Source organism: Sceloporus undulatus, chromosome 5 (assembly GCF_019175285.1).
Source record: "Sceloporus undulatus isolate JIND9_A2432 ecotype Alabama chromosome 5, SceUnd_v1.1, whole genome shotgun sequence".
Lineage (NCBI taxonomy): Eukaryota > Metazoa > Chordata > Lepidosauria > Squamata > Phrynosomatidae > Sceloporus > Sceloporus undulatus.
The window spans coordinates 52,627,517-52,655,211 of record NC_056526.1 but is presented as its reverse complement, the minus strand read 5'-3'; the positions used below and the strand labels follow the sequence as shown (position 1 = coordinate 52,655,211).

The window sequence follows — 27,695 nt, the reverse complement described above, 5'->3', positions numbered from 1 at the left end:
AGAGAAATGGGATGCTCCCATCCTTATTGTGCTATTGTCACACCATGTCCTGCAACATTACACCCATCCTATCCTTCTCCCGTCAGTGAAGTGGAATGGTCCTGTAACTTTATTCATGGCAGTTTCCTGTGAATAAAATGTTACAGGACCATTCCACTGACAGGACAAGGATGAGATGAATGTGATATCATGGGACATTGTGTGCTAATCTCCAATTAATCTTTGCTTAATCATGTGATAAGGATGGGAGCATCCTATTTCTCTCCCGTCCTTTTTCTCAGTTTGATAATCTCCATAGTGACAGACCATACTCACAGAAAGACGTAAGTAAATATGTATTATTCATCCAAAAATGTAATTTGACACTGTTTTTCCTCTGAGGTCTATTAGCAAAGTTTATGCTTGATATTGCAGTGAGTCCAACAAATTTATCCCAGTTTAAACTTCCTGGTCCCAGTATGATGAGATCAAACAGCATCCCTGCACAAGATTCTTCTTTCGATCTCTATGATGATTCCCAACTCTGTGGTAGTGCCACATCCTTAGAAGACAGGCCACGTGCAATCAGTCACTCTGGTTCATTCAGGGACAGCATGGAAGAAGGTAAGTGTGTGTGAAGTGTATTCAGCAGAGGTTATATTCAAATATAATACAGAGCCATGGTTTGTACAAACCATAGCTAAACAGACACAGCATAATTACAGCTTCACAATGTGCATTACAAAAACCACACTTTTGAATTGATAATTGCCTTTTGTTTCTCATCTTTTCAGAGTTCTGTTTCCCAAATTCACTCTTGCCTTCATAGCACAACTACCTCTTCAGGGGATGCATGTGTTGTTTCCATAGTGTAACATACTTTTTTAAAAAGAACAGTTGCCTTCATTGGGTTTCCAATGATCTGTTTACCAGCACATTGTCATTTGGAGACAAGGCTCAGATGATGATTCTGAAATGCTGGCTTGTTGGCCTAGCAAAGCCATGGTTCATGAGCAACCCATGGTCTGGCACTGAACCAAAACCTAGGCAAAGTATTTGATAGGGTTAGATCTGAATCCAGATTCCCAGCACTTGGAAACAGCAACCCAGTTAAATTGTTAATTCATTAGATTGTTCTAGGAATGTAGCTAAAATCACTAGATTTTCTGGTTAACACTGAAATTACTCTTATGCTTTAAGGAGTTGTTTATTTTTGAACATTAAAATTTGATATTGAATTGTTCTTCCTCTGGCATAGGACTTTTATCAGACTGGCAAAAAAAAAAAAAAAAAAAAAAAGATGGGAGCATAGCAGTATGCTCCTGTCAATATCACACAATAGCGTGAAGATTATCACATAACGTCACAACTATCATGCAGTTATCCCATGAATAAAGAGGCAGTTGGACATGAATGGAAAGCAAGTAAAAAAGAGTCCTGGGACTGATTTACTTACTTAGTCTTTAAGCAGCCATGTTGCTTATAGAATGATTCAAGACTGGAATGTTCATGCCTCTCCCCTTAGGGAGTGGATGCATTTTGACTCTTTTCAGGTCCCCTCTGGTATCCCCCCACCCTGGTTTCTATTGTATATTATTTGTTATTTATGGATGGAGCATATTGTGTATTTATATGATATTATGTATGTGTTATTCGTTAGCATGATTATTGCTGCTCAATTGGATAATTAAATGGAAAGATTTCTTTGCATCTCCCCACATTTTCTTCCTCACTCTAGTTCTCCTCCTCCCAGTCTGCTTTCCACCCACACTCTGATTCAGTGGGCCATGTGCTTGGAAGGTTTTGGTGAGACTGGAGCTATTCATTTGGAGCTATAAATGTAATTTAGTAAAATTCATGCCCTCCTCATATCTTCTGAGAATCTCATCAAACCTCTTTGTAATGTTTTAACATGTTTATCATTACTCACTTGGTTAATTAAATGTAAAGTTTTGTAAACCTATCCCCATTTTTCCTCTATTTTTTTCTCTGCCTTTCCCATCTCTTGCTTTTCACCTGTCTCCCTTCTTGAGTTGATTACATATTTTGAGGGGTTTAATAAGACTGAATCTTGGTTGAGTTGGTTCCAATAAATGTGGCTAGCTAAATTCACTCCTTCCCATTCCTGTCTATCTCTTCCTTTTAAAAATCTATTATAAGTACATCTCATTGAGTGAAATATGTACAGTGGCCCTTTAGTATCCAGGGGTTTGGTTCCAGGACCACTAGCACCCCAATGGATACCAAAATCCATGGATGCTCATGTCCCAGACAATTTTGAAACAACAAAAACAGTAATTTTAAAAGTGCAAGTAACAAAATCTGATCTTAGGGTGACCAGTGATAACTTCATACCTTTCTCTATAAACCTTTCCAGGGTTTGTTCTAAAACAAGAATGCTAAATGTCAGGTTCACTAACAGTGACTTAATCAATTAAGTTAAAACATTTTTAGTGATAAATTGACCCCCAAATTTCTAATGTTTGATATTATTGATTTAATTTTCAAACCTAACATTTTAAGCTTTGCAAATTTCTGCTTAAGCAAAACGCTAAGCCCATCTTTTTTGTAACAACTTCATAAAGATACATGGGAGGGTAAAATGGAATAATTTATTTATTGGGTTAATATCTTTTATTGGCCAGAAAAAATGGTTCAAGCTGCTCACAGTAAGACTGAATAAAAATACTATTAAAATACAAAACAAGCTCAACTGTTAAAAGGAAATGAAATTTTAAAAATTAAAACATGTCAGAAAATAAAATAAAATAGTGAGTATCTGCCTGGTATAAAGGCCTTTTATTCCATCTCTATTCTGTTGCCAAAAACCTATTTCAATAAAAAGGTACAAGTCCCTAAACTCTTAGGAGGAAGAATGGGATGCCAATGTGATTAATACAATAGAAGAGGATTGTGTTTTGATGAACATATGGAAGTACAAATGGAAATTTAAACTCTGCCGCATAGTCTCATGATAACAAGACGTGGAGCCCCACCATAGACTGCTTGTTCTGAAACAAAAGGCAAGGAAACCTCATAATGATTCTTCATTTATTTGAAGTCTAATCTGCACTGCAGAATTAATGCTGTTTGACCCACTTTAACTGCCATATTTCTGGGGTGTATACTTTTGTGTCTTTTCTGTCACAAAGCTCTTGTGCTACAACAAACTACAAATCCCAGGATTCCATAGCACTGACCAATGGCAGTTAAAGTAGTTTTAAATGGCATTATTTGTACAGTACAGATTAGGCCTTACCCAACGTCTTCCACCTTTTCTTTCATAAAAAGAACTCTTTTTTTACAATGAAGGCAGCTGCAGCATAAAAGAATATTATGGTGTAATATCTCTTCAAAGCTGTTTTTGCTGCAGCTGTATAGTATTTAATGGGTTGAGGCTCCTGTGTTTGCGAGACCTCATCCACAATGCTTGACTGGAGTTAGTGAAGAAAAAAATCTTGCCTTGCCTGCCTTGGAGTCTTATCAGCTTGTGAGTTTGCCTTATTGCAACAGCAGACATTACAATTATAATGCAGAATGGTTAGATTCACAGGATTTTCTTCATGCCTACATAATGCCTTTTTTTAAAAAATATTAATCTCTAACAACTGCAGATATGCTCTTCCTACTTAGACCTCTCCTGAGACAGTCATTTGCAGCTGTTTCTGATTCTGCCAGGGATGATGGTCCACCCTGGCTGCTAAGCTCTCAGGCTTTTACTATCAACAGCATTCATTTTTCTCTCCTTACCATTACCACTTGCATCATGGTTGCTGGCTAATTGCCTGGTTAAGCTCTTCCACACTGCCTCATTACAGAAAATCAGTGGTGCTTTCCCCCCTTCCTCCATTGCTGTCATCTCTAACTGTTTTGTGTGTGTGTTTGTCTAGGTTTGGCAGCAACTCAAGCTTAACAGGCCATTTTTTTCACTTGCAATTGCAGCAGTCCCGGCTGATTTTACAACTGAACACACAATTTCCAACATCCTGAGTTGGCCTTGGCCATCTGTCCTCAGCTAGGGAGATCAATATTTTAAAAAGCTAAGAATATTATTGAGCTGTTTGGGAATGAATGGGATATACTGATCTGATAAGTGATGGCTCTTTACATTTTATGAATGTTTCAGTTTATAAAACAGTGTTTGAAAGAAATGTAGCAGTGCCAATGCTGGACCTAGAGAATCAGCATTACTGATAGAAGCAGGCCAGAGGAACAACAAGCAATATTCCACCATGGTTCTGCTGTGCTCATATAATGTACAGAGTAGTTTCACATGGAACCTTCCCCATCCACCCACATCTCTGCTGTAGCATGACATTGACTGGTTAGCTTCAGCTAAGTTACTCTCATCCTCATTTACCCTACATGATAGACATAACTAGATTATGGCCCAAAACAGACAAGCCCAAAGCACCGTGCTGCTGCCAATATTAGGATTCCGGAGCACACAGCATCTGCATGCTCCGGAACCCTAACACGTATGGCCGGCACCATCTTTATGTTGCGCTTGCGTCTTGGATGCATCACACTGTGCCAATGGTGCACTGATGACATCATCCCCATGTGCCAAAAAGAACCCAGTTTTTCCAGGTTCTTTTTGGTCTGGAGGGATGCAGCACAATTTGACTGCTGCGGCGTCCCTCTGGAGGAAAACAGGCCACCACCAGCCCGGACTTTCCTGCAGGTATGTACTGGGCCTACATTACATAAAGCAATAGATTAATAAAAGTAACGAAGAAGTCTTAAATAATGAATAAAATCCTAGACCGCCAAGAATGTTAATTGGTAAAAACAGTTTACAAAATAAAAATATTTCATACCCTTCGAAAAAAGAAATCTTAAAATATGACTTAGGATTATTTTGGCCAAAGGGGAGCTATTTAGTTGTACTTTTTATCTTCCCTCCTTGACCCACTTAGTTTTTATGTGGTGTCTTTTTAGTTTTTGATTTTATGTTAGCTACATTGGAAAATCTTTGGGCTGTAAAATGTAGAAAACAATACATATTTCCTTTTTTTTAACCTGGAAGGCAGCCCTCTAATTTAGTGGATATTATAGACTGCAGCTAAAATTAGGTTGTCTTGTTGATTCTAAGGGCCAAACTAACAATTAGCAATTGTGGTGATTGGCTATTAAAAATAAATGTATTGCGCCCTTGAGTTGTATGCCTGCCAAGATCCATGTTCATCTTAAAGACAATTTGGATTCTAAGCAACTTTTTAGTGGTTGTTATTTGCTTTGCCAAACATTCATTTGCCAAAAGGCAGTACTCAAATTGTCTTTTGCTATCAAAGTGAGCTAAATGTTGTTTACCAGTAGAAAATAAAGCATACCATTAAAATCGCTCTAGTAAAGTGTTTTTCTGCAGAGAAAAATAATTCTTGCTGCAAGAGGAATAACAGTGTGGGTTTCTAAATGGATAGCCTCTGTAATAGCTTTCTTTTTGCAGAAATTTGTTTTCATTTGAAAAGAGATGTTCCATTATTGAGCTGGACAGCAAGTAACTCCTGTTGTTTTATCAATATTTTTGTAATAATGCTCTTGCTGTTTCTCTATTTTTAGTACATGGGTCCTCATTATCACTAGTTTCCAGCACTTCTTCTCTCTACTCCACAGTAAGTATTGACAATATACAAAAAACCTATATCTTTTCAAATTGTATATCCTATGAAAAGCTAAGGGGGTTGTTAAATAGTCAAGGAAACAGAGATGAATGTTTGACATCAGTGGGACAATGGAAAACTCTTGCTGCTGTTTGAATTTAACATCTTTCTTGTGCTTTTCAAAAGCCCAGTGCCTCTCTTAGATGAATTTGGCTCTCTGTAAAATCTTTTGTGTTTTCCCTTGGAAGCCAAATTGTACAGAATCTGCTAGGGGCCAATTGTGTACTGCTGACAGCTGTTTCTTTGCCATTCTAGAATATTTTGTCTCCAGTTTTTCTGCACTTTAAAACCCAGTGGCGCAGTAATTGGCCACTTGGTGGATTACTTTTGCTCTGTTGCTGGAGGCTTACTGATGTGTGAAAGATTACTCTGAAATTACAGTGTTGCTTTGAGGACACTGTTTTGGTTTCTAGCGTAAAATGCTATTTAGGGTACCAGGCAGAAGATGATGTTAATTATTAGCCATATTTCTTCTCTAGAACAAAGTGAAAAATGGTTTTGTGATGAATATTAGAAGCACAGTAAAATTGTGGCTTTTATAATTATGTTGAATTAGATGATGCACCAATGAATGTATCATTTAAACACTTCATGGGAGTGGGGTGGGGGGTGGGACAATTAATAGTTGAAGACTCTCTGGACCAGCAGATAAGTTAGCTAGTTATTTAATTTTTATTTATTTCTTTATTTATTGGTAGAGCTTAACACAAGCTTTTCATGTATATTTTCTAACAAACTGGCATTCATTCATTAGGTTGCATGAATTGACATGTTTCTGTATAGCAATACAAAGATAAGACTTTCCTTTGGATTTGTAGATTGGATGTCTGACTGTTTACACCCCAGCCTCAATTTTTGTTTAAAGCATGGCTTCTTGGTTTTAGAGAGGTTTGAAACACGCAGGTCCACATAGAATTATAGAATCATAGAGTTGGAAGAGACCACAAGAGCCATCCAGTCCAAACCCCTACCATGCAGGAAATAGACCACCATAACATGAACTTAATTTTTTCTAAACCAAGCTTCTTATTGTGGTCATCACTTAGCTAAGTATACATTCATGCCTCCAAACTGCCTTTTGCTGTGCTCTCCTCCCCTAATTATAAAATAGAAAATTCTATAAAAACTAAGTACTGATTTTATAATGAAAGAGGTAAATTAAGGGCATAGTAATCAACAAAAGAACATTTTCATATATCATAGTTTACATTTTAGGATCAGATCCCCATAATTTTTATAGTATCTCATATTATTACCCCAACTGTGTTGGTATTTTGTGAAGATGGTATTAAAAATATGGACAACAAAGGGGGATATAAAATGTAAGGTGAAATGTGTGTATAACTATGCAGTGCGTATTTTTGTGCCGAGGGAGCTTTGTCGCTGCTAATGCAACCATATTAGAGAATTGTGATGATGTGCAATGAGGCATCATGCAAGTTATCCTGTTATGTTATATGGGCTCCCACTGCACAATGGAGTACCACAAAATATGGGGATTTTTTTTTCTGGCTAGGTGCAGGGCATCCATGACTTTCCACTGTCCTCCATTCTTGATTACCAGTACCCCTTGGTTCTGTTGGACATTGCATTGCACAATGGCAGCCTGTCCTACAAAGTGCTGTACTGTTGCACATCATATCAATTATATAACAGTCATGTTGCTCACTCCATTTTTGCAGTGGCCCAGTGATTGTGCAGCTGTGGCAATACTCCCCAGCTTATAAAACAATTGTACTAGACATTTTAAAGTATGATATATTAAGTTGATTTACAACATCACAAATTCCCCAACACAATGCACAATTGTAGTCTCTAATTACATAATTTAGTAGTATATTTGTCACAACTCATAATTTGGAGTAGGGAATATTATTTGTCCCACCTGGACTTGGATATATTCCCATGTCAAACTCTAACCCAGAGTCCAGTCCAAAGGTCACACAATACCAGTCAGTCACAGCAAAGGGCAGAGGTAAGAGCACAGTCACAAAGCAAGTCCAGAAGTCAGATAACCAGAGTCATTAATCGAACAACAAGACTGGTTGTCAGCTGCAAAGAATTTCTGCAGCTGGAGGTCTTTTAAAAGGCCTCTGCTTCTCTCAGCTGAAACCTATTAGCTCTCCTCTTGGCTTCTATCCTGGAAGAAAGCTTCAAAGACTCCTTGATCTGTCTTCATTCCACAGGTCCTAGCACCTGCAGCTCAGAGTTCATAGAGTCTGTTTTTCCCTTTGCAGCTTCTGAGTCTCCTCATACTGCTGATCCAGGTAGCCCCAGATCAGCTTCCTCCAAGTCTTCAGAGTCTGACTGTGCCTTTAAGTCAGAGCCAGGGCAGTCCATGGCAATTTTCTTGGGATATTTCAAAAATGAGTTGAGTTGCAGAAATATGCAGCAATAATTTTTGGCATGTGGCCAGGTCAACTGAATTATGCCTCATCACATAACAAATAGCATGCAAAAAGACTACTTGTGATTTCTGTTCCTTGAGCCCATCACATCTTGCTTTCTAACCACTTGACAACACTTCATGTTCAGTATTTGAGTATCTAGCTGTGATAATAGAAGCTGAAGAACTTTTTTTAATAAGGGCAAGGGAGGCTTTTGGATTATAGATCCATAGTGTGAATTGTACTTGAAGTACATAATCCTTGAGCAGCGCTTCATTTGCTGATTCTCATCAACACCTAGGGCTAAAGCTCAAACAACTGTGCTGTTCCTAATCAAGAAATGGTACTCTAGTAGAAACATCAAACAAAATATTGGAGCATAAAAAACAACATTGCATTCTTCTGTGAAATTAGACAGTCCCCACTACTGCCTTATTTTGTATCTGCCTGTTCAGATTAAAACATCTCAATTTTGCTTTTCAGAAAAAGTCTAAGGTCTAAATGAGGAATAGAAATTAGATATTCCCTTACAACTTGTGCATTGCCCCTTAACAAAGCACTATTCCCCCTAACCTTGATCTATTAGAAGTATGGGTATTGTGCAGTCCTGCTAGTACTGTTAAACTGTAACTTCCAGCTGCACAATCTCCAACCCTGGCAAAATTCAATTGCATATTGCAGTGTTGGCAATAGCAATAGCAGCTTCATTTATATACCACTTCATACCGCATTAAGCAGTCTCTATGTGGTTTACAACTGTAAACTAATTGCCCCCAACAAGCTGGATATTCATTTTAGCGACCTCGGAAGGATGCTAGACTGAGTCGACCCTGAGCATTAGCAGACTTAAAGGAAGGATAGGACTCATGTGACACTATTACAACCATAACCACATCTGTTGTTGTCCTGTGCCACAAGGTGACTGATTTACACAGTTTCTTTGGCAAATTTTATTCAGAGGAAGTTTGCCATTTCCTCCTTCTTAGGCTAAGAGAATATGACTAAACCACTACACCATACTGGCTCTTTATGCACATTCATGTGTATTTCCCATTTAATTCAATATGACTTCCTTTTAGATAAATAGGTTAGTATTGCAATATAACCTAAACATTCTGTAGTACTCTATTTGCAGAAAGAGTTATAGTGAAAACTCAGATCAAGAATATTTCTTATGTCCATGTTCATTGATTTTTTTTTCTACAGTTACAGCTAAGAACTAATTTTTATCCAGGTTAGGAGCTATTACATGTATTGTGATGTAGGAACATGGAGCAGATTGGACAATGACTAGAATGCCACTGGCAGAAAACTTGACTCTTATCTGATAAGACACACCATAAAGAATTCTTGCATTCTTATGGAGTGGCAATACATGCAGTGAAGAAAAGTTTCTTCTCTGCACGTAGTGTGTCTTCGAACTTATATCCAGCAGAAGTGTTCAGGGTGATAAAAGACCTAACTCAGGTGCCTGTCCCCCAGAATCCTTTGTTAGAACCTTCTTCAGTTCACTGATGTTTTGAATGACTATCTCGCAAGTAATATCTGTTGAATAAGAGCTGGTTTGAACTCCAATATTATGCAGAATCTGTGGATGAGGTGTCCAATGACTCCATGAACAGGATTATACTAGATAAATTTGAGCCTGTGAATACTGAGGATGTGGACAAACTCCTTGGAGATGTGAAGAAGACAAATTGCCCTCTCAACCCTTGTCCTTCATGGCTGGCCATCCAAGGATGAGAGACACTTAGAACCCATCTAAAATATACAGTATTATAAATGCATTGCTCAAGGAGGGCTATTTTTCATCTTATTTAAAGGAAGCCATGGTACAGCTACTTTTAAAAAAGCCCTCCTTAGATCCCTTGGATATGAATAACTATAAACCGGTCTCTCATCTTTCGTTTTTAAGCAAGGTGATCGAGAGGGCTGTTGCTCTCCAACTCCAGGCAGTTTTGGATGAAACAGATTATCTTGATCTATTTCAAACTGGCTTCAGGGCAGGATACAGAGCTGAGACTGCTGTAGTTGCCATAGTGGACGATCTATGTCTAAGCATTGACAGGGAAAATGTGACCCTCTTAGTGCTTTTGGATCTCTCAGCGGCTTTTGATACCATCAACCTTCTGGAATGCGTGGGAGAATTGGGGATCAGGAACACTGCATTTCAGTGTCCTATCTCTCAGGAAGATTCCAGATGGTGATGCTTGGAGACAACTGCTCTTCTAAAAGAGAACTTAAATTTGGCATCCCTCCAATGCTGTTTAATATTTACATGAAACCACTGGGAGAAATCATCAGAAGGCATGGAGCGGGGGGCTATCAATATGCTGATGACAGCCAGATATATCTCCCCATGTCTTGAGCTATAACATCAACTAAGGATGGCATCTCCCCTCTGAATGAATGCCTTGAGCCAGTAATGGACTGGATGAGGAAAAAACAGACTGAAGCTGAATCCAGATAAGATGGAGGTGCTCACTGTTGGGCTCCCAATCCAGGAACAAAGGATTGTCAACCAGTTCTGGATGGGGTCACACTTCCTCTAAAAGACTGTGTTTGCAGTTTGGGGATACTCCTAGATCCATAGCTTCAGATGTCAGCTCAGATAGATATGATGGCCAGGAGTGCCTGTTATCAGCTTCGGCTGACATGCCAGCTACGACCCTTCTTGGAGCCTGGGGACCTAAAATCTGTGGTGCACGCACTGGTAATCTCACGGTTTGATTTCTGTAATGTGCTGTACATGGGGCTACCATTGGTTTAGTCCGGAAACTTCAACTAGTTCAAAACATGGCAGCCAGATTGGTCACTGGGAGTTCTAGGAGTGACCATATAGCATCTGTTTTGAAATCACTCCACTGGCTGCCCATTAATTTCCAGGCACAGTACACGGTGTTGGTTATGACCTTTAAAGCCCTTCATGGCTTGGAAACAGCCTCCCATCTGATCCATCCCACATGCTTAGATCCTTTGGTAAAAACTTGTTGCAGCCAATGAAAACTAGGTTTACCATGGTCTCTCAAATGAACTTTTCTTCTGTTGCCCCTAAATTATGGAATGATCTGCTGGAGAAGATCCGAAATATTACCAATCTTGACAGCTTCAAAAACGCAGTCTAGACAGACCTCTTCTGGCAGGCCTTCCCAAATTAACTGCCTACCTGCTTGACCTTGGTATCATTTTAAATTTGAAGGTGGGTGGGTTTTTAGGTTATAAGGCTTTTATGATATTAGTCATTATTTGGTATTTTAATGTATTTTAATGCTGTTTTAATGTTGTAAGCAGTCTCGGTCTATTTGGAGAGGTGGGATATAAATAATTATTATTACTGTTATTGTTGTTATGTGCTTAATCAGATAAAATTCAGTTATATATAGCTATATAGAGATATATTCAAAAATGATTTTTCTTTCCCTCTAGGCTGAAGAAAAAGCACATTCAGAGGTAAACATTACATTACTTTAATATTTTGTGTAAATTATTTTAACATGGACATTATAGCTTTTCAGTAAGCTTACCAGCCTCGCATAAACCTGTGATATCACCAGCAAACAAGAAACTCCTCTCAGCATTTGGAAATGCTACTTCTTTGAACTATAACTCTTAGAGTTTCGTGAGTACTCTAGTTTTCAGCGTACCATCAGAATCCATGTTATTTGATGGGAAAACACAGTAATGAAATAAAATCATTTAACAGTTTAGCCCATCAGTCATTGTTCATTGACATGGGAGGCTGTAGCTTTTGCATGCAGAAGGTTCATGACTCAGTCCCTGGCCTCTACAGTCAGGGCAGGAAAGAATTCTACCTGACATGTGAAAGGCTGTTGCTGCCAATTTGTGTTGATAATACTGGGCCAGATGGACCAAGAGCCTGACTTAGTGTAAAATGCCTTCCTGTATCCTGTGTAGTATGGTACATATTTGGATGGGTCTTGCTGATATCTTTCTTCATTTTGTATGACTCTTGAGTGATTATTCTTATGTCACGTACTGAATGGTATGCTTATGCATATGAGTTAATTTCATACTTCATAAAATTTAGACAAATGCTCTTGAGGCACATATGTATTTATCTCTCACTCTCTCTGTTCTACTGTGTATGAGATTGAGAGGGAGGCAGAGAGGGAAAGAAACAGCAATATGCAGGTGTTGGTATTTTATTTGCAGAATCCATTTATATGAGATGTCGTAATGGCCACCCACGTAGGTGCTTTTAAGGATTGGATACATTCACAACAGATTAGGCTCTCAAAGGTATCTAACCACTATGACTATACATTATATTTGGCATCTTGTTGGCACTATGGAAAACCCAGTACCTGTGAGCTAAGCCAGCAAGGCTCTCCTAGATGTTCTTTTGACCAAGCCTTTACTATATATATTTGCATGTACAAATAGTGGGAACTAATAATACTGTGCGGTTTTTTCTGCAACAATTTAGACTGTTAAGTCGTCTGTTGTTAAAGCATAATAACAGCATACATATTTTCAAGTGGAATTTCTCTGCTCTTATACTCAGCAAATTCATAAACTACGAAGGGAGTTGGTTGCATCACAGGAAAAAGTGGCCACTCTTACTTCACAGCTGTCAGCAAATGTAAGTCATTTATTATTCTCTTTCATGATTTCTGCATGGCTTTAACCAGAATTTAAACTATAGTGATCCTCTGAGCACATTCACTGTGAGGACCACTGACAGCAGAATATTTGAGGTGACATTTTTATTTTTGTTGTAGTTGTGTGCCTTCACGTCATTTCTGACTTGAAGAAAAGCTAAAGTGCAGAATGAGCTCAGTCTCACTAGAGAGATTAAAAACAACAAAAAGGGCTTTTTTGTTTATGTTTGAAGAAAAAGGAAGAAGAAGGAAATGGTAGGGCCATTGAGTGGAGAAGATGGTAAAATGCTAACAGGGGATAGAGAAAAGGCAGAACTATTCAATGCCTTCTTTGCCTCAGTCTTATCATTAAAAGAAAAGGGGGCTCAACAGAGGAAAATGGAACAGAGGACACAGTAGGGGAAATGCAGCACAAAATAAGTAAAAAGGTAGAGGAATACCTGGTTAATATAAATGAATTTAAGTCTTCAGGACCAAATCAACTACATTCAAGGGTATTAAAAGAACTGGCAGAAGTAATCTCAGGACAACTGGCAATAATCTTTGAGATCAAAAGAAGTCCCAGCAGACTGGAGGAGGGCCAATATTGTCCCCACCCTCAAAAGGGGGGGGGGGGAGAAGATCCCACCAATTACCAATGGGTTACCCTGACATCAATACCAGGAAAGATTCTAGAGAAGATAATTAAATAGACTGTCTGTGAACATTTAGAAGGAGATGCCATATCACAAAAAGTCAACATAGGTTTCTTAAAAACAAGCCATGCCAGTCTGATCTCTTTTTCTTATAAATTTACCAGCTTGATAGATGAAGGGAATGCTGTGGATATAGCATATCTTGATTTCAGTAAGCCCTTTGACAGGCCCCCATGATATCCTTACAAAGAAGCTAGTAAAATGTAGGCTAGACAATGCAGCAGTCAAATGGATTTGTAATGGATCCTCTTCATCTTGGAGAGAAGTAAACAATGGAATGCTACAGGATTCAGTCCTGGGCCTGTGCTATTCAACATTTTTATGCTGGATGAAAGAACAGAGTAGAATTTTTTGTCATCTGCAAATTTGGTCATACTCTCTAACAGTTCACAGCTGAAAACCGGAATGTATTGCCAAGCAGCATCAAACTGTGGTCTATGCAACTGTAGTTATTAATGAGGAAGATGATGCAAACTAGGAGAAGCTGTAACTGTTTGTTTTGCCTGAGCCTTCCCATTCTGCTTGGGCAAAAGTAAACTGTTGCAGCATCTCCTAGCTTGTGAATTCTTTCTCACTAATAACCAGTAGTGTCATTCAGCCAGTTCTCCCCAATATTAAACAGATGTCTCTCAACACTTGGCTTTGTGTTGACCAGTCTTCTTTGCTTTGCTGCTTCCTGAAATCACCATTATCTGGAGAAGAAGGAAAGCACCAAAACAAAAATGACTGTCTAAAGAAGATTGTAGCCATGGTGGAGAGAGGGAGGTCAGACCTTACCCAAATCAAGCAAAACGTCAATGGATGATCACTTAGTGAAATTTTAAAAGGAGGAAGGAAGGAAAGGGGGGGGGGAATGTGACAGCATCTTTAAGACAAACTGGTTTTTATTTTTGCATGAGCATTAGTAGATGTAAACTCACTTTTTTGGATGTAGTATCTAGTGGTATTAAGGCTACAGTAATAAGGTATATTTATACACTTGTGGGAGTTGGATAGAATAGGATCCAGGGAGATGAAAATCATGACCCTTGCTCTAAAATTTCAACGGGCTGAATAAGATGATACAAGTGTTTCAGATCTTTACAGTGGTCAGTTAGTATTGATATGTGAAAGCAATACATCTGCTTAACAAAAGTTGGTTTCCCTGGGTTGAAACTCTAAGAAGATTCCTTTAGTTATATGTGCAGTAGCAAGGACTCTTGTGTTAATATGTGTGGTGTGCCATGAAGCCATTGGTTTTGTTCATACCTTTGCTAATGGACTAGAATCTGTGAATATAGTTCAGTTCAGCTGTTTTGCTTTCTAGTCTTCCTTTGTAATTTCCTTGATCATTTATTGCAATATGTAAATCCCTTACTGGGTATCCAGAAAGGTTGAAATATTCTACAAATATTTTTTGGTAATGCCATTTTTAATGTAAGATTTGTGTCCATGGATCGGCTTGCATAGTTTGTCCATGTAGTGCATAGAGGGACATTACTGGCAAAGGATGGCAAATAAATGTAAGTAAATGGACCTCCAGCAGGGACGTAGCTAGGATTTTAGGAAGGGGGGGGATCCAGACTAAGTGCCACCATTATAATGGGGCTTGGGTGCGGTGGCGGCACAGCAGCACACACCATTCATTTTTCTAATGGAAGGGGGAGTCCGTACCCCAAGACCCCCCCCCTTGGCTACGTCCTTGCCTCCAGTGTTGTGAATGATATTATTAGCTCTTGTAATATTGCTCCCTGAATAGATGTGGGAACAAAGTTGGTATCTGGGTTTGTGGCAGAGTCTTGTCCCTGTATTACCATCCATGTTACACATCCTGTTATAAGTGAGTAGTTAAGATTTGGAGGCTGTTTATAGGCCAATAAAGGACTGATTTCCAGGGCTCAGGAGAAGGTTTTATTATTTTCCAGAACTGGATGTAGCACATTGATGATGTGTTTGAGTGGTCTCAGCTTGGGACTGTAGGTGACCACTAGGTCACCTTGTCTTTAGCTACAGGGTAAGTATAGGGTTTCCTGTCAGTTGTAGACAAGCCTCTAGAGAATGGATTATTCATCATTTACTTATTAATTTTTTATCTAAGGATTTCAGGTTATTTATTTCTCACAATAAAATGAGTTTGAATAGTTTAAATCGACTTCAAACAGTAAGATTAATGTGGAGGCTAACAAACATACTAAACCATATAAGACATAAAATAGGACAGTTTACAAACAGTTAAAATAAATGTGCATACACTTTTGGATAAAATCAATGCCCCCAAAGTTTTAGTAAATAGCAATGTTTACTAAATGTCAATTTCATAAATGGTATTTTATAACTGGGGTACCACCACAGAGAAGATCCACTTTCTCATCCTTCTATCATGCATTGCCCTGAAGCATACTGGTAGGCAGTGCAATTCTTTTAAAACAAGTGCTATGAGATTTCATATGGTGTTCCACTCAAGATGTATTTTCCACTAGCAGCCACTTCAAAAGCCCCATATAGAGTGCTTTGCAATAGTGCAGTAGGCCAGTGTACCAGTGCATGGAATACTGCCATGAAGTTATCCATGTCCCAGTAAGGGTTTAAATGGCTGACCAGTCAAAGTTGAGTCACAGAGTCCACCTGTGCCTCCAGTGATAAAGATGGATCTAAGAGTACTCCCAAACTGTGCACTTGCTCACTCAGGGAGAGTGCAGCCTCATCCAGGGAAGATAAAATTTACCCAGTTCCTGGACCCAGGAACCAACAAATCTCTATCTTTTGGGGATTCAGCTTCAGTTTATCTAACACTTAACAGCTTGCAGGCACCAATCTATCATCTGCACAACCTCAGCCAACTCTGAGAAGAAGTAGAAGGTGAAGTGAATGTCAACAATATACTGGCACTCTACCCAAAATATCCTTATGACCTCACCCAGCAGCTTCATATAGATACTGAACAGTGTGGGGGACAAGACAGACTCCTGTGGAATGAAACATCTAAACAGCCATGGGGCTGAACAGGAATTCTCCAGTGGTACATTCTGGGATCAACCCCAGAGATATAAATGGAACCAATATAACAAAGTGCTTCCTACTGCCATCTGATGGAGCTGGTCCAGTAAGATTTTAGATGAGACATCTAAAAGACACCTTATCCTCCACTATTCTTCTAAGGTCTGGCAGATTCATACCCACGACCTCCTTAATACCATGATCAAAATCAAAAGCCACGGAGGGATCCAGCAAGATTAACAGGGTAGAACACCCTGTTAGTCAGGGTAGTCTTTCTCTCTGAGTAACTTGTCAGTGAGAGCAGCCTTTTATATTTGCAGCCAAGTATTATTTGCCTTGAATCTACACAATGAAACCACTTTAAAAAAAGAAAAGAAAAAAAAAAGAACCCCACTATTTTGAAAGCAAAGCTATGATGTTCAGCACACATGCATCTCTCAAAATGTGGCTGAAATTTTGTCAGAGCCTCTGTGGCCACCTTTAATATTTAGTAAGAGAAACAGATTTGTTCAAGAATCTATAAAAAATCAAAATTGTGGGATTACATTTGTCTAAACTCTTACAATAAAAGGCTTTGCTGCTTTTATATGAGACATTTTTTATTCTTTCCAGTTGAATGGCATTTTATTTCACCTTTTTAATACTCCCTTATATAACAAAAGGAGCAGAAAGATAAAAGTGATTTCTTTTACAATTTCTTCCAACTATTTAAAAACAAAAGACTTCCATCACACAGGCAGACACTCACACAAAGTTCCAACTGAACAAGCATGCAGGCTTATAGCTATCATAATTCCTATTGTCAGTGAGACAATATCTGATTCTATCATGTACCCAGTCCACAAATAGCTTTATAATATGTCATAAAAGGAAGTGAAAGGAGGTAGCAATTGAAATTTTGAGCTTCCACAAAATGAATGAATTTATAATTTGCTGAAGCATGGCAGTTACCACTTTCCGATAATAAAATGTCACATGTCACCTCATGATATCGGGTGTTTTCTGAATAATTTGAATGTACATGTGTTTTCAAATTATTTTCTTAGTAAGACAGGATGAAGCCATCATATCATGCATCAGATGTGGGGTGTCATGAAGGACCAACAAATTGTTGGCCCTAAGGACTGGAGCGTGGCTTTGGTGTGGCTTCTGGACTTTTAGGACGCATGCATCATTGAAACACCATACCTCCACTGTGACTCGAAGCAGCTTTATTTTGGCTGTCTGTAACAGGCCGTTGATTATTTAACTTATTTTTATTCTAATCACAATTAGTCCCCAAAATTGTGCAGAACCTCAATGCTTGTATTATTAAAGACCAGCTTGCTTTTTATGTCTTTCAACTGAAATTGATAGATTACTGGGTCATCTAGCAAAACCCTCAGACTCTCAATTCATTCCAAATTTTGGAAAAGCGTATTTCATTACTCTGTTAAAAATGCTACAAGGATGAGCAAAATCTTCAACACAAAAAGATGGCAAAAGAAGATATTGATTCTTACAAAGTTTACATATGCTAATTTATATTATAAACACAAATTGGGATGTCATTTCTATAATTTAAGTAGACAGCAATACATTCCTTCATAATGGGGGAAACTGTGACTAGCTGGCTTGCTCAGTATGTTGTTCACCTGCAATGGTTTCCCTTCTTAATAGTTATTTATTTTATTATTATTTTTTAAACTGACTTGTACTGGACTTCCTTTTTAACAAATGATACCTTCAAATAGAGGATTGTCTTTTGGCAATCCTTTAAAATAAGACTAGGGGAAGTGGAACAGTGGAAACACATGGCCATCCTAGTGCTGCTAAAAAAAAAAACCCTACTTTTTTCCACATCTCTGCCATAGCTTAGAACTACATTATTATTATTATTATTATTATTATTATTATTATTATTATTATTATTATTATTGTTAACCTTTATTTATAAAGCGCTGTAAATTTACACAGTGCTGTACATACAATCTTTTTAATTGGATGGTTCCCTGCCTCAGGCTTACAATCTAAAAAGACATGACACAAAAGGAGAAGCGAGTGGTGGAGGGGAAGGGGATGAGGTCCAGCAGTTCCTCTCTACCTCCAAGCCCTGGACCAAGGCAGGTGGACTGGAGGGAGGGCTTGGCTTCATAATGGATGGTTAATCTTCTTCCAGGGAGGCCGGTTGAAGTTAGCCTGCCTCACTAGTAGGATAGTACATATAAAATACATAGCAATACAGGAATGATTCAATAAAGCAACAAAAGAACATCAAATAGCAAGTGACAGTTATGCAATGCCTGGGAAAGCTTCTCTGAACAGGATGGTCTTCAACTCCATTTTGAAGCTGGTTAAAGAAGTAATGGCTCTTGTTCACGGGGGAAGAAGGTTCCAGGAGTGAGGGGCAGCGAGTGAAAAGGGGCGAATCCAAGATGGGGCAGAGGAAATCCTGGGCTGGGACAGCAGACCTTGACTACCAGAATGGAGGGCCCTGGTGGGAAGGTGAGGAGAAAGAAGGTCTGATAAGTAAGGAGGGGCCAGCCCATGGAGGGCTTTAAATGTCGACAGAAGGAGCTTGTACTGAATACGGAAAGGGAGGGGGAGCCAGTGAAGGGATGCCAAGACAGGAGAGATGTGGTCAGAGCGGTGGGCAGATGTGATAATGCGTGCAGCTGAATGCAGGACAGAAATTAAAAAACGGAGGTGAGAAAGAGGAAGCCCAGCCAGGAGGACATTACAGTAATCAAGTCGTGAGACCACTAGGGCATGGACCAGGATCTTGGCAGTAGAGGCGGAGAGATATGGTCGGATTTTGGCAATATTGTACAGAAAGAATCTACAAGCCTTCGCTGTGGTCTGGATCTGAGGGATACACAACAGAGAAGAATCAAAGATAAAACCAAGACTGCGGGCTTGCTGGACTGGTTGAATAGAAATGTTGTCCACAGAGACATTGCATTCAGAATATATACATTTGGATTTCACCTTATTTCTAATTGTATATTGTTATGTATTGGTTTGGACATGGAAGTAATAATGTATGTACTTTTTTAAAGAAAGTATAGTAACATTAAATGTGAGTGTAGCTGTTTCCTACATATTCGTATTCATTATGCATTGTTTTACATAAAACTTGGTTGAAACTGAACTCACTGGGATGGATGCAGAATAATAATGTATTACTATCCCCATCTACTCAGAAGCAAGCCCCACTGAATTTACCAGGATTTACCCCAATATAAATGAGAATAATATTGCAACCTGAATTAGTCATATATTAATCTGATCTAAATCAGTACAATTTAGATTAGTCTTACTGATTGACTAATTCTTGACCAAACTCATAATGCAGATTTGTATGTGAAATTTGCAAAATTATGTAATTCTAAAAATAAAATTAAACCAGTTTATTCATATTTTTATTTTCTTGTTTTCTGGCATACTAACAAAATATTTGGAAGTTGTGATTTTGCTTGCATGTCTTTTATCTCTTGTTTGTTAGGTAGAATTCTCTTATCTGAGACTCCTGTGCTGTCTTTAGTATCTGGTTATTTATCTCATTTGACAAAGCCCAAGGCATCTTCCTTTTATTTTATCTTTTTATTATTTTTTACAGTTTAATCTTCTCAAACTCCAGCTGCTGCTGATGTCTTGATTTACAGTTACTTCAGCTTGAGGACTGAGTTTTCCCTTGTTTGTTTCTGTGCTGCTGAAGGGAAAATCACAGCACATGCATGCACATACACACACACACACACACATATATGAGAGCTGTTATTTTTTTAAATTCAAATTGTTGCTCTTGATGTGGATAACACTCCAGTTTCATTCAGATTTCTTACCTTCAGGATTATTTAAAGTTTCTCTTTGATGGGGGCTTCTTGCCACATACAGTTGATGATTTCACTGATGCAAAAGTGTAGCTTTTAGGCCAACACATACCTAGTGAAGGGACTTATTTAGCTAAAGTTCAGCCACGTCATGAACTCTTGCTTATAAACTGACCACATAAGAGAATATGTGCAGGGAAACAGTAGGTTCAGCAGAATGGACAGATAAAGAATTAGAAATAGAAGATTTTGAAGCAAATCAGAATACAAACAGTTTAGTCTCCTTCCAACATCTCTCTTCATGATAGAAATCAATACAGAAGCTCTTGAAGGAAGAGGTCATAGGAAGACTAACATGCCCTCAAACAACAACAACAGAAACCAAAAACCCTAGTACTCAGTTCTAAAAGTTAAAATAAATGTTGCTTAATACAAGCATGGAGCTATATTGTGGGGTTTGAGGGAATTCAAGATGTGGAGGCTTCTCTGTTCTCTGCCCATCATGAACAGAGCCAAAATCACCTTCTATACATGGCTAGAGCACAGCAGGGAATAACAAATCCACCTTGGAGCCATTGATATTGAAGAGCGAAAAGATCAACTTGCCCTTTGACCAGAATTAACCATATGTCTTTCCCACTTTGATGTCAAGACTTTGATGTCAAGACACAATGTGTTTTTCCTGTTGTACTCATCACCAAGGTCCCAAGTCCAATGGCCATATGCTGTGTGCCTTCTCAGCCAAGATGCATATACTCTGGCTGGGCCTTATACCCAGTTGGTGATGTTCCATTGTGGCAGTGCAGTAGTGATAATTGTGTCTTCATGACTGTAGGAAGAGAGGAAAAGGGAGACACCACCCATATTCATTACAGTATAGTAAACAACATAGGATTCTAAACTAGTTTATAATCTACTTCCTGGAACACCCTACTCTGGCCTGTTTTTGCTCATTGCAGTGTTTTGTTTTGTCTTTTTGCTAACCCACAAGTGTATAGCATTTCAGCTAAGCACAGTGCAGCAGACCACAGTTCAAAAGGATCCGTGTGCACATGCACGTACACAGATACAGTGGCATCGCTAGGGGTGTGTGAGGTAGTTTAGACCTTACCAAGTGACATCCCAGAAGAGGGATGACTCTCAGTCAGATCTACCTTCTTCTGGGAGGTGAGAAGGGGTGAGTATGTCCTCCTAGCTTCTCCAAAGTGGTGGCAGTCTCCTTAGGTGGAGGCTGCTGCTGCCATGCCAAAGAAGTGGGCCGAGTGTGACTCTCTCAGCTTTTTGGCAGTGGTGGCAGACTAAAGAGGAGTGGGGAAGGCCAAGCATGACTCTCCTGGTTTCACTGCAATGGTGGTGGTCTCCTCAGAAGTAGGCTGCCATCACCATGGTGAAGGAAGAGGCTGAGTGTGACTCTTCCAGCTGCCACTGCAGTGAAACACAAGGAGTTAGCATGCCTTTTTGGCTGACACTGCCTGCCCCCCATCAGCCCCCCATATCAGGTGACATCTGGGCTGACGATGCCACTGCACAGACATGCTCTGTCACAGATACAGGCACAGTAATATGTATGAGAACCGGTGCTGTCACTGGGTGATTGCAGCAGCGGGGACTATATCGGGTGCAGACTATATCTGGGAGCTATGTAACAAAGAGGTAACTTTCCACCCTGTAGAAAGATAGCATAGAATTCTACTACCCAGACTTCATACTGTCAGTAGATCTAAAACCTCTCCTACATATGCTGATATTGAGAGAAAGAATGAACCATTATTCCAGTTTTTAAATATAAAATCCAATCGTGCAAGACAGGAACCCAATTTAAATTTTTGAAGTCTGTTTTTTCTTCTGTAGCAGAGACAGTTGCCTAGCAATAAGCATTTTCAATCTTGGTATGAGTAAATGCAGCAGACATGCCTTCACTATTGGAATGTAATTGTCTGTTTTAATGCGGAACATTATTTGGGTTTTTATTTAAAAAGTGCTTTTCAGTTTAATTTTTAATACTTCACTGCCTCATGCAATTAGTGAAACAATTTATGTTCTGGATCATGCAACACATAGTTATTTTTATGACTGTACACTCTTATTACTCATACTGACTTCTTTTTCTGAAATATGTATTTGCTGAAAGAATGAAGATTACTTAGACCTGTGAATTTGAAACACCATAGATGGCATAGCTAACTTTATTCCTAGGAGTCTAAGAGAATATTATTTAATGAGGACATTGGGTAATTACTCCTGTTGTGACCCTTGTGTATAGGAGAGCTAGGGGAACATGTAGACCTCCAAATATTGGATTCCATAGTTTTCTGTGTATTTTACCAGCTATATGGCTGTGTTCTGGAAGAGTTTATTCCTGACATTTTGCCTGCATCTGTGGCTGGCATCTTTAGAGGGTGGTGGCATGGAAGTGCATGAGTTGCATATATACGTGTGTGACCCTTGGTTGGGAGGAAATGATTTACATGTTAATCTGTGGTTGGTCTGTTATTGAATGGCAAGACCTCAGGGTGGGAGGACATGTGAGGTGAATGTGTGTCTATTTAATTTGCAATCCATTTTCTGTGGGGAGACCCCTGACCCAGGGTGGTGTTCATTTGTATGAACTGAGTCTTGATTTTGGTGTTCTTTGGGATGGGTAGCCTAACTTTGTTTACTTTCAGTGTTGCTTCTTTCCTTTTGAAGTTATCCAGGTGTTTGTGGATTTCAATGGCCGTCCTGTACATTTTGACCTGGTTGTTGCTGGCATGGTCCAGAATTTCAGTATTTTCAAGTAGCATTCTATGTCCAGGTTAGTTTATGATGTGTTCTGCTACTGCTGATTTTTCTGGCTGGCTCAATCTGCAGTGTCTATTGAAAGATTGGTAGTAGCATCATAAACCAGCCTGGACATAGAATGCTATTTGAAATTCTCCCACCCTGAGGCTTTGCCATTCAACAACAGACCAACCACAAATTAACATGTAAATCACTTCCTCCCATCCAAGGATCACACAAGTAGATATATACCCCACACACTTCCATACCACCACCCTCTGAAGATACGAGCCACAGATGCAGATGGTACATCAGGAATAAACCCTTCCAGAATACAGACACACAGCCCAAAATACCAATAGAAAACTATGGATGTCAGTTGTGAAAACCTTCAATTTTACATTGGACTCCATCTTCACATCAACCTTTATCATAACAACTATATTGAGGAATGATGGGAGGTTCAGATTGACAACACCTGAAGGGACACACATTCCCTATTTGTGTTATAGTGTCTTTCATATACTGAAACAGATTTGAATACATTTTGTATCTGGCCTGAGGAACAAAGGCATGTTACAGAGCGCCCAAGAAGGGCGCTCTGCTGCTGCCGCCGCCTACTACATCCGGGAACCGCAGCGACCAAACCGCGCAGTTCCCAGGCACAGCAAGAAAGAAGCACCGAAATGGAGCTTCTTTCTGCGACCTGGAAGTGGTGCCGCGAGGCGCTAGTCATGCACTCACGGTGTCACTTCCACCACACAACGTCCGGACGCTACGTGACCGCAATGTCAAAATGGCGGCCCCTGTGTGGACAGGTGCCACCATTTTGTACGCATTCAGTCTGTATTAGGGTTGAGGGGCATCCGGAAGGGATGCCCCTTCTCAACCCTAGCACGCCCCTTCGGCACGTCTGTAACGCACCAAAGGAAGGAACCAATACAAATATAAAACTTAGCTTCCATATGTCCTCCTAGCTGGAAACAGTGTGGTTTGAGTGTGTCAATCTGTCTGTTTCCTTCCTCTTCCCTCATTCCTTATCTTTTAAAATTAGGACTCTTAGCAGGGCTTCAGACAGCTGTCTCTCTGCCAGTTATCACCAATTCATGTTATGGTGTTTCTTCTTGAGGGCTATTCTAGCAGGGTGGGCACTCATAGATAGGCAGGCACTCATGCCAAAGCTTGGAAAACCTTTGTCCTTTTTTTTTTTTAAATTAAAAAAAACCCTACAATTCCCAGAGTTGAGACATACAATTACCCATGTTGGTTGCATATGTCTGGGAGTTGTAATCCAAATAGTAATTTTTCCAAGCTCTGAATAAAACCCAGGATATACAAGGGCTAGATTATATCTATTTTAACTTTATTTCTCCCAGGAGCTATTGATTATAGTGAAAGTGGTATATAAATGTATAGACATCTGATGCTGAGAAAATTGTTTTCATTTATGTACTTGACAGAACATATCTCAGTGCAACTAAAATAAATTCTCTCATCATTTGGATGCACTCATGCTCATAAAGTTACAGCATGCCGTTGCACAGGAAACATTCATTTTATCACATTTCTTTATTTCTAAAGATCAATAATTTTGACATAGTTATCATAGTGTATATATTTTGCTTTGGTAGTAATAGTGCTTTACAGATTTATTTTGCATGGGAGGGGACAGTGGAGGTTTACCAGCCAAATGTTACTCACCTCACTTAGCTTCTCAAGTATTTTCCCCACCTTCATAAATGTCATATTTGTTAGGATAAAATAAAATGAGAAATTTTTTTTGAAGATTGGAAAATACAAAATACAGAAAAGGGAAATTCATTTCCAAGTTTATAATTTATAATATTTTGATCCAATTTCCTCAGATCTTCCTTGAGATCCATGATCTATTCAGTACATTATGACATGGGCAGAGCAATCCAAAGAGGGAGGAAGGATCCACACTGAAGAAACAGCTAAAACTTGATGTGGAGAGACAAGCTATATTCAGCAGGCATACCTCTGTCCTGAAGGCATGGAAAGGGAATGGGTGGCTGTTGATACAAGACCAAAAGTCTTAGGACTGCAGAACCATCTCCAACCCCCCTCTGGAATGTCTCCATATGCCAGTCACTGGTGTTGGAACATCATGGCAAAATGGAGCTGTTGGATGTGTTGTATTGCAACTCCTAAAATTTCTCACCACTAGCCTCACATACTAAGGCTGATGGAAGCTCCAGAAATATCTGAACAGCCACAGCTTCAAACATTTCACAAATAAAAACTAGAACATGTGCTGCCAAGCAACATCAGAATTCTATCAAAATTGCAAAACATATTAATAAGGAAGAACATACAAGCTAGGAAAGGCTACAGCAGTTTGCTTTTGCTTGGGAAGATTGGGAAGGAGAAGATATTGTCTGCTCCTCTCTTTTCCTCACTGCTGAGAGAACTGCATGCAAACTACTTTTGCAATTTCAGCTCATGTTTCCAGCAACTGATGTAAATTGAAGACAAAGGGAGGAAACTGGAGGACCAGACAGAAACTAGGACATTTGAAAAGTGGGACAGCTGAAGATTACTTAGGACTTTAGTTTTTTGTGGGTTTTTCTCTGAAGATGCCAGCCACAGATGCTGGCAAAACATCAGGAAGAAACTGCTAGAACATGGCCACATAGCCTGAAAAACCTACAAAGAAACTATGAATGCCGGCCATGAAAGCCTTCGACTTCTCTTAGGACTTTCTCTGCCAAATTTGGACAAGTATGGGATATGTTGTTGCCCACACTTCCTTTTACCCACCCTTACTCACCTTTCTCTCCAAGACTATAGAGTTGAACCCGTAGCTATAGAAAGTTGGGATGATAAGATGAGAATTATGGCATTTGTATGTAGTTTTCTTAGCAAAAATACATTACAGCATATTTTTATAGATTTTTCTATAGTGCATTTGAAGTGCAGTGACATTTGAACAACTCCCCTCCCTCTTTTTCACAGGCCCATCTCGTGGCAGCTTTTGAAAAGAGCTTAGGAAATATGACAGGCCGGTTGCAAAGCCTAACAATGACAGCTGAACAAAAGGTATGTTTGAAACAGCAGATGCTATAATGTGAAAAAGTCATTGGTTTATATTAAAGTTTATGTTGAAGGCTGAGTGAAAGGACAGCTGTAAGAATAAACAGATAGATGCATCCTTCTTTCATGACCCTTCCTATCAAAGCTTCATAAAGGTTCAAAAACATTGTGCACAACCAGGTTTAGCTTAGCTATATCAGAGGGCAGAGTAAAGATAAAATCTTTCATTTCCAGTTTTTAATTAAAACATTTGCGACTCTGGATTTAATCTGTATTGAAAGGTTTGACAACAAAAGCTGGTCATAAACCAGCTGGAGTGCTTGTTCTGTTCTGACCACATCATCAGAATACTAAGTACAAGACAAAAGAAATATTTTAGGGATGGAGAAAAAGATAGTTTTCAGACTTTTAGCAAATGTGCTCTGGAATTATGGTGATGGAGGAGAGTTGTTGTTGTTGGTTTTTACTTTGCATTTCAGACTGTTTTACATACACATCTACATAGCTGCCTTGAACCCCATTTTGGGTGAAAGGCAGGATATGAATCCCATAAAAATATAAAATAAAAAGCATAGGCCCATCTCCTAAAGTAAAAAAATATATACATTTTTTAATTCCAAAACTGGCTGGGTCTTCTGTTTGAAACAAAACAAAAACAAATAATTGCATATCAAATAAAAATGAAATTCTGAGAGTGAAGACAAAATGCAAAATAAAACTGTTTCCCCTTCCACACCAGCTATTTTTATAGAACATATATTAATATGGAGGTTGTACTGTATCTAAGTTTATTTTCTTTTCAAATAGCAGAAGACTAAAATGATAGCTCAGGGAAAGAACGACATACTTGTTGGACCTATAAAATGAACACTGGAATAACATTAGAATAAAACAGAATTGCATCTGGGAGTCAAATTAGAAAATATGCATATAATGTATTTTTCAGAGGTGAAAGACATTATATATGCTTTCCTCATCTATGCATTTTGCCTTTCACATGCTTTGTTTTGTGACTAGTTAATAGAAGATTAATATGGGCTTAATTTTCCATTCTTTTTGCTGAAGCAAATATCTTTTTAAAAATCACATTGGCAAAGGGGAAATGGGGTTAATTATAGGAAATATACAAAGACATAGCCATGAAATAATCTTGCAACACCTTTGAGAGTAGTTGAAAGACAGAAGTTGGTAGCATGCTATAGATTTCTGTCTTTCAGCTAGTCTCACAGGTGCTGCAAGATCCCTTTACATAAGAAATATGCATTCACCTTAATTTCTAGTTTGACTCTGACTTAATTAGAAAACCGTGCAAACCTGAGTCTGTACCTTCAGCCTATACCCAGTAGAGGAATACATACACAATTTTCCTTTGAAACAGTTCAGATGGGAAAACCACATCACTTAGGTTTCCTTTTAAATATAAATGTTCTAAAAGTAATTTCTTTCATTTTGATCATTCCACACTTTGCAAAGCTACTGCCTTTCTGAAAAAGATTATAATAGTTACTTTGACCTCGAAGTGCTTTCCCAGACATTTGAGTACATGTTTTTCTCCTGCTCCTTCCTCCTTGCAGCGAAGGTTAAATTCCTTGAGCAACTTTAATCCCCATTATATAAAATGAGAACAGGAAGTGACAATAGTCTAAGCCATTTTAAATTAAACTGTGCTTGTTACATGATCTCCTACCAGAGAGGTATTTTGTCATTGCAAATCTCATAAAACAGAATATAAATTTTAAGGAATATT

General features: G+C 38.9%; 1 protein-coding gene across 15 annotated transcripts in view; it reads left to right on the top strand.

Annotated features, from left to right (window-relative positions):
- The window catches only part of NAV3 (neuron navigator 3), a 572,439-nt gene that overhangs the window by 508,253 nt on the left and 36,491 nt on the right, over positions 1 to 27,695 (top strand). For all 15 annotated transcript variants that reach the window (XM_042467939.1, XM_042467940.1, XM_042467938.1 and 12 more), the window contains 5 exons: positions 415 to 603; positions 5,542 to 5,594; positions 11,456 to 11,479; positions 12,555 to 12,632; positions 25,871 to 25,954. In XM_042467939.1, coding sequence (XP_042323873.1) covers positions 415 to 603; positions 5,542 to 5,594; positions 11,456 to 11,479; positions 12,555 to 12,632; positions 25,871 to 25,954 — 428 coding nt within the window. The remainder of the gene's footprint in view (positions 1 to 414; positions 604 to 5,541; positions 5,595 to 11,455; positions 11,480 to 12,554; positions 12,633 to 25,870; positions 25,955 to 27,695) is intronic.